This window comes from Falco cherrug, chromosome 5 (assembly GCF_023634085.1).
Source record: "Falco cherrug isolate bFalChe1 chromosome 5, bFalChe1.pri, whole genome shotgun sequence".
NCBI lineage: Eukaryota > Metazoa > Chordata > Aves > Falconiformes > Falconidae > Falco > Falco cherrug.
The window spans coordinates 39,090,707-39,104,010 of NC_073701.1; the positions used below are offsets into that span (position 1 = coordinate 39,090,707).

Here is a 13,304-nt window from a genome sequence, read left to right on the forward strand (position 1 = left end):
GTTATGAAAATACAGAGCATATTTCGCACTGGCACATAGAATGGGCTTTTTTATGTTTGTGTGAATTCCCTTAGAAAATTATTGTTTTAGTAGTAGCAGTAATGTAGCTGTCGTAGTCCAAGGATATGAGAAAGGCAGATCCACATGGATGGAGAGACAGTACATTTCATTAAAACAGGTAATGCATCAGAAAAAAAATGGGCTTGCATTTGGCTGTGGAGTCTCTTGATCAGGCTATTTTTGTCACTGTTCATCCTTACCACTTGCTCAGTACCTACAGTTCCCATTAATTAAAACTGGAATTTTGACTGTTTAGTTTCTATCCATCTCCCAAATCATTGTGTCCTCTCTGGATGATCTGTATGGGAAAATAGTCCATTAAGATATTGGTTGTTGCAGGCAGATGTCTACAGAATGAACCAGTAGATTTGCTTTTGCAAAGCAACTTGTCAAAAAGCATTAAATTCCATAAAATCATTCTCTTTTCTTAAGCTACAGAAGCAGCATAAAGGTTGAAATTTTCCATTATGATTGTTACCTGGGAAGTAGCACTGGTTCTAGACTCTGGGCTGCCACTGATGTCTAAATTTTCTTACAGTGTACACACGAATACCTGAAACACACACGCGCACAGTCAATTACTAGGTCACTTTGGTAACATGTATTTCAACAGTTGCACGTATCCTACCTTTGCAGTGGCCCTGGCTCGGAATTCGGGGCAGCCATTAACAGTTATGGTTTCATGCATGTATTGATACACCTAAAATGTTCATGAAAATAAAACAGAATTAATTATAGAAGCAAAACAAGGACTTTATATTAACCCAGACAGGACAGTCCCTTTCCCTCATAAGACTATGTTTCATTAATGCTGTATTTGTGCAATCACGTAGTCAAGGGTCTGCTAAACTTGTGCGTGCTTAGATTTACAGATAACATCAATCTGTGTTTCTCATGACACTTTGCAAAAGTAACTGTACGTCTTCCAGCATGATTCCCTTCCCATGTCATTTCCCAAAACCAATTAGGTTCTATGTTATAAAAAATCGGTGTCTCCAGGCAACTGATTTGAACGGAAACGATCTGAATTGATTTGAGTGATGTCTTAGCCTCCAACAGTGGCTTCTTTGTTCTCTGAACTTTCCTATGAACTAAAGATTTAGGAGATTGACATTAAAAAAAATAAGTAAGCAAGCCGCTCAGCATACAGATGCTGAAGAATGGAAGTGAAAATTAAATTTTGGAGAAAGTTCACAGTACTGGTTTCCACCAACCATAGCCAGGAAAGGCAAAAAGGGCTGGCAGTCCAGTAGGTCAGACAGGGACAATGGTAAGATTATTCTTTATAAAGGAATTGTACATTCACATAAATAGCATACAATCAACATTATCAATATGGACAACTTTCTGTCTATTGTTTTTTTCTGGTATACACTCTTGGTCCCCTTTCTGTGGTCCTTAATTCTCCCTTTTAAGGAGAAAGGAAAAGGCTCTCTCACACTGACTTTGTTCTCTACATTTGTCATGCTCTTAGATGAAAAATATCATAAAATGCCTTGATACCAGCTAGTTATTTTGAAAGCAAACTTAAAAAATAAAAATATTTATATATGACACATGGAATATTTTTTTAAAGACAAAGGTGAATGCAAAGAAATAAAACATTTTATTTAATTTTCTTATAAAACCATCAAACTGCAAAAAAATGTTCCTATATGCCACTGATCTACTCTGGCCATTTTCTTGACCTACTTCATCAGGAGTTTTGTCTTTTTATGTGCTTTATGTCTCAGGCTGAACTCCTCAGAGAGAACCTTTGTTGGCAAGGTATGTTAGCTTTTACAGCAATCTCTTTCTTAGGGTCCCTGAGGAATGCTTTGTACTCAATTATACCTTCTAAAATATATTTACCTTTCCCTGATTTGGTGATACTTTAGCAGGAGTGCCAAAACTTCCCTCTTTGGCAATGTAAATGTTACTTTGGCAGAGAAGGTGTCAGATCCTGTACTTCATTGTTTTAAAAACAATGGCTTGTCCCATTGATAGGTAAAACTTCCCCGCGCCTCTGTCCTGATGACTTGTTATGCAGTATCATAATGATCTATCTCTCCCCACCGAGCCTGTTACTGTAAAACTTGCACACTGATGAACATATTGCTACAAACATCTAAACGGAATTAAGATGCGTGGCTTATTTCTGATCTCAGTGGACAGGCACAGTGGAAATCACAACACTCTCGAGTAGTAAAAAGTTTGGGATGATTGATCTCCAAACTTTTTTTGAAGGATATCATACACAAGAGAAAAGCAAAAAAGGAAAGGAGATAACAAATGTGATCCATTTTGGAGATCTAAAATACGCTAAACACTTTGAAAGTACAGCAAAAAGATTATTTGCCTTAAATATTATCAGCACATAAGTCATTTTAGGACTTAATTCAGAAAAATTTGGGCCAGTGAAGAAAACTGAGACAAGGGGAGCGTGCTGAGAAGTTTCCTGCTTTCCCTATTTGAAATGAAATCATGCTTCCATTGGTAAAATTGATGCTGACCTCAGAGGAGGCCAGGACTTTGCCCTTATTTTTAAAAATATGGGAAAAGAAAGCTCTTTTATAGCCTCTAAAAGATCTCTGGCTTGTTCTACATTTGTACTGGATGGTGCCATCATAAAAATGGGTTGAGTTCACATACTGCACATTATCCTGCACAGATCAGTGCAACGTTTATAGTGTTATGTTGTAGGACATATTCTTATATGGGAACGACTACTACACTATATAAGAAGAATACAGTGTAATTGCAGTACTGCATCAAGTACTTCTTACTTCAAAATCCATATTGTATTGAACCAATGATAATACCTTATTTTCTTGCTATCTGCAGGCTCCCCTTCGTCTTAAAGCATGAAAGCAGATTGTACATACTGTTTTTGGTTGCACAGCTATAAATGCTGTGGCTGGCTATAATGTCTAAAAGCATATATTTGATTGTTGAATGATTATGACATTAAATTGTTTTGAAAACAGGTCACGATAGGAACAGTTACTAAAAAGTTCTTTAAAATATTCATTACTAAGGTAGAATATCAGAAAGGCGAGCTGATAGTAATACATTCATGTGACTGTTTCCTAGGTTTGATGTCATATAACTCCACGTTGCCTGCACCCTACCAGTATTTAGCTACCAACATCTTGGCAACTATTTGTACACTGGTGAAGGAACAAGCTCACTAGTGTGTGATTGGTTACCAATGTGTTAAGAAATCAACTGACTCAAAAGCCTGTGAAAAATATGATCAATGATATCATATAATCCCTGAGTTCAACTGTAAATTCTCAATGATAACAGATTTTAAATGGTGTTCTTCAAATAATTATCAGTGATCATAATACCTATAGCACATTTCTTTGGAAAAGAAGTCTTGCATGTCAAATTTCACTCTCTATAAGCAACAGATGCAACCAGTCTTGAATATATGCTTGAGGAATTTGCCAATCTAATTCTCCTATTTGACTGTTACATAAAGTTTAATGCAATTTGAGTTTAAGAAGTATAAAATATACACCTACAGAACTTTTTTATTATTAAGTCAGTTTAACAACTAAACACAGATTGACTGTACCTGTTCCACCAAGCTCCTTAAACTCTTTGTAGGGTTCAGATCTAAACATCACTCATTCTAGCAATGCACAAAAAGCACACTGAGGTCCACAAATAATTGTTGTTTGCCTGTAGCCACACTAACCCCTTTATCTATGTTGTTCTCAGCACCACCTTAGCCATGACTTGGGCACAACGAATCCATTCTGTTGCCTTTTCTATGTACAGAGAACAGATACAATGAAAATCTCTTTGTTCTCAAACTAAATAAGGTGGCATTTAAAACCTCCCAGAGTGGAATACAGCTTCTTGTTCAATCAACTGTATATGAGAAATTGTTGAAATTGTTTTATAAAATCATTCCTTTCAGTGCCTACTGTTGTCTGTACATCTGATTACTTTTTTAACTTACAGTGGTTCTGCTGAATCTAACAATGTCACCCTTAAAATGCCCTTACAAGATCTTCTGTAGATATCGTTATTTGGACAAATGATCAATACAGAGGAAGACATAGATGCAGAATTTAACTGTAAGTATTTGAAAAGCTCCTTTAGGATATTTACTAAAGAAGTCTTTTAAAACAGTGACCTTTGTTGACCATGACAGATGAATCGTTCTGAAAGACATCATTGTGTAATACAAATGAGTTGAAGGAGGACAATTAACATATCACAGAATCACAGACCCGTTGAGGTTGGAACGGAGCTCTGCAGGTCATTTCAGCCAAACCCCTTGCTCAAGCAGGGTAACCTTGAGCTAGTTGCCCAGGATAGTATCTAGACGGTTACTGTATATTACTAATCTGAGAAAGAGCAGTATATCTATTTTTGTACATACAGCTATTTCTTTTTAGAGTGTCTAAAAGACTACATGGGTGTTAGTATTTGCTGACAGACTTCATACACAGTCTGATGGTCTAGTGCCTAGGGAAAAGAGTTTCCACAATTCATTAACGATAGAGATTAAATTACAGGTGAAATGTCAGCATTTCAAGATGCAAAGCTGCAGCTGTAAGGTAAATGGTAATGTTTCAGATAATTCCCTTCCCTCCCCATATCTACCAAGATTCTCAGTGCCTGTACACTGAATGTTCATCAGGTAAAATCATGCTGCAGACAGGGGTTTGTTTACACAGCTCTCATTTGTGCTGCGGAGCTAGTTGTAGTTGGCTTTGTTTTCTCTTTCCTGTGGTGCAGAGAATACAACACTCGCATCAAGAAATACTCCTGAAAGCAGGAATACAGATCTCAGACTTTTTCAGCTTCTGCAGGTAGTCTCCTCAGACACCATAATCTGAAGATACTCTCCTACAGTACTCAAAAAATACAAAAAGAATGAGTGAGGAAAATTACACCTAGAATATCTGAACTTGGAAGTGAATCCTCCTTGTACTGTGGCAGCTTTTGCTGGCACAGAGAAAGGTACATTTTATTACTTCTCCCAGCAGGAGCTGTATAGAGTCAGATGCAGCAGGTATTATTGTTACGACGATGGTCCTCATCCCCATGCATTCAGCTGGGAGGTAAAGCAGCTGGTTTAGCATTACTGAAACACAGGAAGGGGTACTGCCTTACAGGTAGTTTAGGAGCTAGCCTCTCAACAAAAATTACTCCATAGGGACTCATAACAAAGCAGCACATACAAGGCTGGCCTATTTAAGTCAACACGAAGCTTTAGGAGGAGGTCCAGGAACAACAGTGCGCTTAGCAGCCTGTTTTATAAAGGTGGCCAGAAGCAGCATTCTGTTTACAACCTGAATGACGCAGCATCTTTTCTGCTGAATTCTCAAACTTACAATGTAATCAAACAGATTTTGTTCCATTAACTTCCGTGAGAGGTATTCAATGCTTCATCCCTGATGAAATATTAGGTAATTCTAAGGGCAACTGTACCTGCAATAAGGATGCTCAATTGACTTCAGGACAATTTGGTCTGAACAGCAGAAAGGAAGAGGCATGAGGCAGAAACCACTTCAGAGCAATGAACAAGTGTTCAAAAATCCCACAAACAAAAGCCAAGACAGCGTACATTGCAATTCAGACCTGTGAATTAGCAGGCCCAGATAAAACTTTTCTGAGATTTGTGAGGAAGTAAGTTTTTTGAAAATGTTGAGAGTTTCTTAGCATATAACGTAGCACATGTAAGTAGTAAGCAGCTGTGCTATCACAGTGCTTGTGCTATGATAATATATAAAATGACATAAAACCCTTCCTTCAAGAAGTCACAACCTAAGTGCCATAGGTAAGCAACCCGTAAAGAGATTGATAAATAATGTTTAACCCATATATTGGCATAATCTGCATTTAGTTTCTTCAGTTCCTCTGCCATATTTTTTATTGCTTCAATGTAGAAAAGAATTGTGTATCTATTTTTGGAAGAAATCTTTCAAGGAAGGGAAGACAGGAGCCTGACAGACAGTACAAAGGGAGAATTCACGAGAACAACCAGTGCAAGGAAGACATAATTGGTTCATTCCATTTAGGTAGTCACGTCAATGGAACAGTATACATGTGTGCATCCTTGCAGAACTGAGGTGAAGCTATAAAAGATACATTGTTATTTACTTACACCTCAGCATAATGCTTCTGCCATCAGCTACGCTGAATCCCTGTTTTCCTAATTGCCTTCATATGTTGGAAAGGATGAAGCAGTATTTCTCCCTTCTATGATGTGAAGTGGAATGGAATATATCAATCAGTCTTTTACCATGGTGAAAAGGGCTCATGTCTGTGTATATGTGCTTTATTCAGCACAGCTGCTGACCTCTCTCCTCCCCTCTTCCCAAAATCTGCAGCCGATTATCAGACCTTCAGCCTCCTTCTAACCTAAGAGGTAAGACCCACATATCATCTTGTTTGGTGTGTGTGTATCAGTCCTTGGGGCAGGAGGATGCTTGCCCTTGTGACAGGGAGACGTTACAGTGCAAAGGTGCCCTGGAGAGCTGCTGACCTCCACTGCGGTGCCTGTGAATGCCTTGTTTCTAGGGCAAACTTCCATGGGCAGCACAAGCCAGTTGTCTTTCTTTCTCCTACTTTGTTTTCATCCTTTTTGCCTCTTCACATTCTGTTTGGCATTTTGCCATTCTCCACAACCTCTTCCCTGGATTTTTCATTCTTAAACCAATACATTATGTCTGTGAAGGGGAATGCATTGGTTTGTGTACCTGGATAGACACCCCAAGAGCTGTACTTCCAACACTCAATTCAGATCACACTTTTACCACACCAGCGAGCAAGGACGTTTTAAACGCTACAAAGATCAGGAGGGACTCTGCTCACCTTTAACCTCTTGCACACCACAAACCATGCAGTCTCATCTGGTAATTTCTGCACCAATCCAAATTTTTGCTCGAACTATGGAGTCTTTAGAAACGTCTGTGAATTTCAAGCTTCCAGCTTGCTTAGGAAATTGGTTAACTGGTTAAGCGCATGCCCATTTAAAATGGATTATTTCTAAGCTAAATTTATTCAATTTCAAGTTATAACTGTTGGAAGTAATTGAGTATTTTTAATCTCTTTCAGTAATCTTCCCTTCTTCTCCTCCACTGGAAGTGTATGTAGGTCTTTGTCTCATTTTGGATACCTATGTCCTTTATGATAGGTTTGTTGAGATTTCAAACAGTATTTGCTTTTCTACAAAATAACCCACAAACTGACCCAATTGTCCACTTAAGATGACATCTGAACAGATGATGACATAAGAGGATGAGGACATAAGAGAAGGAAAACAAGTCAAACACAACCAAAAGCATATGTAAGCAGTGTGGAGGTATGCAGCTTACCAGACCATTCTTCCTCTTTCATGATGACTTTTTACCTCTGTAACTTTACTCAAGCTCACAACCAGCATAGTGGAGTGCTTCCTTTCAGCCATAAACCCGTGGTAGCTCAATGAAATCAGAAAATCTGTAGTGATGGTGTATTTAGCTTTGTATCTTTTGAATATCAAGTGAATTTCTGGGTTTGTGCCTGTGTTCTGCTTTTTCAAATTATCTCATATGATAAGCGTGCTCAGGAAAGCACAGCGACATCATAAAAGCATGTTTTCTCCAGCAGAGCTACAGCCTCTAGCTAAGATACTCTACTAAACACAGTCATACACCATAGTCCAGAAGACAGTAGTGCCATGGGGAAGTTAAAAGCAGGCTGATTTTCATTTCTATCTATCAAGTTGACTTAGGAAAAAATGTTAATATTCTTTCTCATTGTATTAATAGCTGCTTTTATCTTTGGTAGTTAATAACAAAAAAATGGGGAAGGGACTATTTTTGAAGACTGAAGAGAAAGAGAATTTGGAAGCCTATCCTTCTAAATCACAGTCCTTGCGAGGGACATTGACAACCTTAGAAAACCACTGTCTGTGGAAGAACACCACAGACACCATGTATACAAACCACAACTTCAAGGCTACAATAAACTTAAGACTCTTCTTAAACAAGATTGTTTCAGCAAATTCATTTGAGCAAATCAATCACAGAGGCCTGTTTTGTTATAGGCCTATGCCACATCTTTGATTAATCCCAACAGAAGCAGAATTAGGCAATGTCACACCCAGGCACACAGTGTATACTGCACATCAACTTCATTCTGTCCCTGAGAGCACGCTGACAGAAGGCCGCCTTTTGTCAGTGTCAAAAGGACAAGTCAGTCGATGCCTGTGAGGTTGAAATGGTTGAAAAGTACCCTTGAGAGGAAGGCATGTGCTGCATTACAGAGCTAACTGGAAGTACCAAAAAGTCTGTGTTACATAAATTATTTCTTGCAGGTACAGAATTTAGACAACTCATAGAGAAAGCTGCTTTGTGAACAACTAGTATTAATGAGCTATTTATATCTGACAGAGTGTGGTCATTCAAGGTTGCTGGCATTCTGAATATTTTTATATAAGCTTTCATTAGCCTGTGAGCAGTTATGTTTGCATCGGGATAACTGTTGGTGTCTATTTTCAAAACAAAACATCTGTATTATTTTCACAATTGTCCTACCAATCCCCTTCCATGAAGTAACACTGCACGGATGTTGCCACATGCAACAGGGCTGCTAAGCCATTAAGAAGCTCAAGCCTGTAAATGAAACTCAGTCTTGTTTAACAACCTGAGGAGATGAGATAGTTTTAATTTCAGAACATGTGGAAGAAATATTATGAAAGTTGGCTTTTACATTTTCATAGAGGATATTTTATTGAAAAGTTTCCTTCTTTGGGGGGCAGGGGTTATAGAGGAAACTAGGTCAGTTTTACCAAAGTGAAAAAAACGATTTGAATCTTGATGCATTATTAAGCTGTCCTTAGGCAGTAGGAAAAAAATCAGCACAGGCCTGAAACATTGTTAAAAATAAATGAAGTATAATCACCGTAAGGGTATAATATTTTAATTTAGGGTGGAATACTTTATGGAGCCTCCAGTTAAAATATTACTTGCTCTGTCATTTTTTCATTTTTTTGTGTGGAAAAGGGTGGTGCTCACTCTGCTCGGATGGTATCTGTGTTGCTGTCTGAAAGCTGAACCAAGTTTTGGTCCCTTGCCATAGGAGGCTGTGCCTGTCCAAGAAACAACGCAACAGGGATTACAGGCTGGGGCCAGAATCTCCTTTCTCCCTTCTGCGTGAGCAGAAGAACATAGCAGATGTACCAGGAAATGCATGCTGTCACATCCTCTGCACATATTGGATAAGTCAGCTGAAAAACTCCTGGTGTTGCTGTTAGGACACACAAGACCTCTGTGTGCCCCCTCTTCTTCCCTCCAATGTTGATTCTGGCTGGAAACATCACTCTGATACCATAAAGTTAATAGGAATTTGCCTGGCACCCTTTTAAGAGTAATGAAAAACAGACTTTTATTTGCAAATAAAAATTACTTATATGAGGAACATCAACAGTGTGATTGGGTCATTTAGTTTATTTCATGTCCCTAACACACTGTTCTATACTTTGCTCTAAGTCAATGGCAACTATGGGCCAGAGTCTTTGAGGACAATGTTATAGGTGTCTCAGAAATTGTATGCTTCACAGTCACTAAACCTTAGAAAAATACTGTCCTGAAAGTCTCTTTTGCTGCTTCTACTGCAATATACTGGGATTAAAAGAAATACTAATGTGTGACTCATAGTTTATAATTTGAAAGTCTCTTAGACCTCACTGCCAGTTACTTTTGAGTTCAAAAATATGCCAAGCCAAGCATTAATAAACACCAAGTTCCCCCTGTCTGTATATGCTGTTGGGGCTGCTGTATGCAATACCCATATTCCCAACTTCAACAGGTTTCTCAAAACCTTGCCAAAATTAGCACCTGGATGAAATGACATAACCTGAAGCCGTCATGCAAGTTCATCTCAAGTGTTTCTATCAAGCTGAGAAGGCAGGGAGAAGGAAGGAAACTGTTGATGTTTCTTGTCTAAAATACAAAAAAAAGATGTAGTGGAGTTTTAAAAACAGTTTTACAATTTCTTTTCTTTTTTGAAGGCACAATTAAAAAATGGAGATTAAGCAGCATTTCTCAGGAGCCTCCTCACTGACATCAGTTAAGCAGAAGCAGGGGGATACTGAGGCTCCGTCAGGGCGGAAACAGTGGTGCAGTGGCTTCCAACAACCTGTCAGCATATATATTCCTCAGTAGTTCACCTGATTTCTCTCAAGAGGAAGAAGCAGGCTTGAGATGAACTGCAGCAGAGCCTATTCTGTTTATTCTTAAGAGTTTATGTAATCAAGTATGATAGTGCAACAATAAACTAAAATGATAATGTGAGGAAAACAAAAGAGATGCAGAGATGCACCACTCATGTTCCACTGGAGTCACCTTCTTCAGTACATGCAACTTCAGCTGTGTGTAGAACTAAGAACATCCCCTGAGCACCATTCTTCAGAGTTTCAGGATATAGGGCACAACTATCCAGATAAACTGTAATATGAACAAGGTATGTTATTTCTTTGATTCTATACATTGCAGCACTGAAATATTTATCTTTTGTGAAAGGCACAACTACGTAAGCACGGCAAATGTGAGTAGACACACAGCCATCAGCCAACTCTGAAAATTGATCTTTAATCAAAACCAATGGATGAACACGCTGATTAGAGACCAGTGAAAGGGTCTGCCCCCAGATACTGGGGTACTACATCTGTGAAATCAATGTAGGTAGCTATAGGCAGCTAAAAAAAAAGTGACAACAGCAGCTGTTTTAACCTCCTGCAGTGAAGTCATGGAAAGTGTAGGGGCTTAGTAATTGCACAGAGACTTAATAATGCCTTCTCTCAGACAATAACGCTTGGGCAGGTCGGTAAATTCATATAATCGCCATTAATGAAGGCCGTCTGCTGAGTTACAAGGTAATCATTACAGAAGTTCTCATTCATGCCATCTAGGGCTTGCAAGCAACAGAGTAATGCTTCAATCACTTATGGTAAAGTGGTAAATGGAACTTCATTAGTTTTTATCTTTTGTATTATTTCTGGTTACATTCATCCTGAAAAACAGCATACATTTTAACAGTAGGGTAATTTTATTTAACAAAATATTTCCTGTGTTTGCTTCTAACAATATTTTCTGGTGAATTTTTTTGATGCTTAATACAGCATGGTGGCAAGACAAAAAGAAGGCAGCCCATCTTTTGAAATTTGATTTTTTCCTGCCCTAATTTAGATACATTACAAATCCTTCTCTCAACTCATCATTATAGATACAGTACTTCTAACGAGGAGAAGGAAAGCAAAACTCTGTACAACATGAAAACATTGCTACTTTGTCATACCATCATCTTTGAATAAAGCTGAATAATTCCCCTTTCAAACACTGATGGAGGTACTTATTTAGTGGACATTTTTATCACTGTTTTATGTGGGTTTTCATTGCTGGGACAATGGTAATGGAAAAGGGATGGAAAGGTACAGCAAAAAATTCTTGCAAACACTACACAGCCCCAGAATTCTGGTAAACTGGACTGGTTCAGCTGACATTATAATCCACCCTGATATCTAAAAAGAAAATAAAATGTTGGAACTTTATAATTAGCATCAAGAAATGCAAATTTTAATGAAAAGATACAAATCAATCCATGCATAAGCATGTAAAAATCTGAACAAATCTGGTCAATTTGCAAAATCCCATGTTTGCTACTACATGAATGCTGCTGCTAAATTAATGTGCAGTAATTTTGAATGAGCTGTCTGGAATACCAGAACAAGGTATAACAAGGTATCAGATTAGCCTACGGAGAACTTTGCTTCCCAGCCAGTCTAATAGGGTACGATGCTAATATAACCATAACTCTTTTATGACCTGAGTTAAAAATCTGAGCTCATAAATCTTGCTCACTTTACTCGTATGAGTTGTCCTATTGCCCTTTTGTTTACTAATTGCCTTATTAGTAAGTCCAACATACCACTTTTGCTTAATCTTGACCAACACTTGCATTTGCATGGGTAAAGTGACAGCAGGCAACTTTCGATGTCAGGCTTCCCACTGAGCCTTAATCACAGCTCTGTGCTGTGATTTATAGCTGTAAGCATTCTCAAAAAAAAAAAAAAAAATTCCCCCCCCCCCGAGTTGCCTGTTATAATTCAAAAACTTCACAAGCTCGGCTCGCCCTGTGGGGATGAGAGACTGATTGGAATTGTGTTTTTCCTTCTGTAACAAATATTCAGCTCCCTGTGAAAAGAAAAGAGTAACAAAAGGCAAGATTTGAACTCTGGGGCTACTCTCAGTGTCAACCAAGACAATTTGGCCTGGTGAACCTGTATTTTTACAGGGAATGGGATTCATCAGGCAGGAAACAATGGAACCCCGCTTTCAGAGGCTAGGTCTGGGAGGCAGAGGAACAGCATTATATTGCAAACTGAACAAAGACATCTTGAGATTCTTGAAACACAACGAAACCAGGATTTTAAATGACCTCTACATTAAAATCCAGAATTAATGATTTTAATAAAAGTATTAACAAGAAGTTTCACCTGAGTCCAGTTAAATTGTTATATTTAGTACAGCCCTTTAAAATGGAGTACACCACCATACTGGGATATCTGAAATAAACAGCTATGGGTTCCAGCCAGCCTCCTGCTGTCACACACTGCATCACACTGTAAAGTAACAAGTACACTATCACCAGACTCAGCTTTCAACACTCAGCTGCCTTCTTTTGGTTCCCTAATATTTGCAAAGACATGTATCAGGGTTAATAACGAAAAGTGCAGGTAGGCAGCTTGAGGAAATGACCAGATAATAATGCGGTGCATATCAGCAGCACTGGGATTCCAGGTGTTCAGATTGCTAAGGCACAAAAAGGAAAATTATTAATTAAAGGAAACCATTCCAATACTGACTAGGTTTGTTGAACTGTCTTGCCTAGCATGTAGTGAAACTATGTTTTTAATATTATAGAACATAATCAAATGTATCTCTAAAGTAAGTGGGGGGCATCCAGAACTCATCAGAAATGTGTCAGTGTTCTGCCACTGCCATTTTTTGGCCTGTTAAGTCACTAGTGGTCTTTAAATGTCCAGGATGCTCTGTCCACAACATAATGTTATATTAAATTTAAAAGTTTTAGACTATTGAAGTAGAAACTGAACTATTTTCCAAGACATATGCTGTTTCACAAATTAATTTCATACAAAATACACAACAGCATTTTGTGTTGACTGCTCCTCCTTGTAAGAAATGATTGCCAGTGACCCAGTCCTGCAAAAGTGCTCTTCTGTGATGACCTGGTAT

At 38.3% G+C, this 13,304-nt stretch overlaps 1 protein-coding gene across 1 annotated transcript in view; it reads right to left on the reverse strand.

Annotated features, from left to right (window-relative positions):
* LIN7A (lin-7 homolog A, crumbs cell polarity complex component) overlaps window positions 1–13,304 on the reverse strand; it is a 50,247-nt gene that overhangs the window by 13,141 nt on the left and 23,802 nt on the right. Inside the window, exon 3 of the mRNA XM_055712680.1 lies at window positions 689–760. Within this exon, the coding sequence (XP_055568655.1) occupies window positions 689–760 (72 nt within the window). The remainder of the gene's footprint in view (window positions 1–688; window positions 761–13,304) is intronic.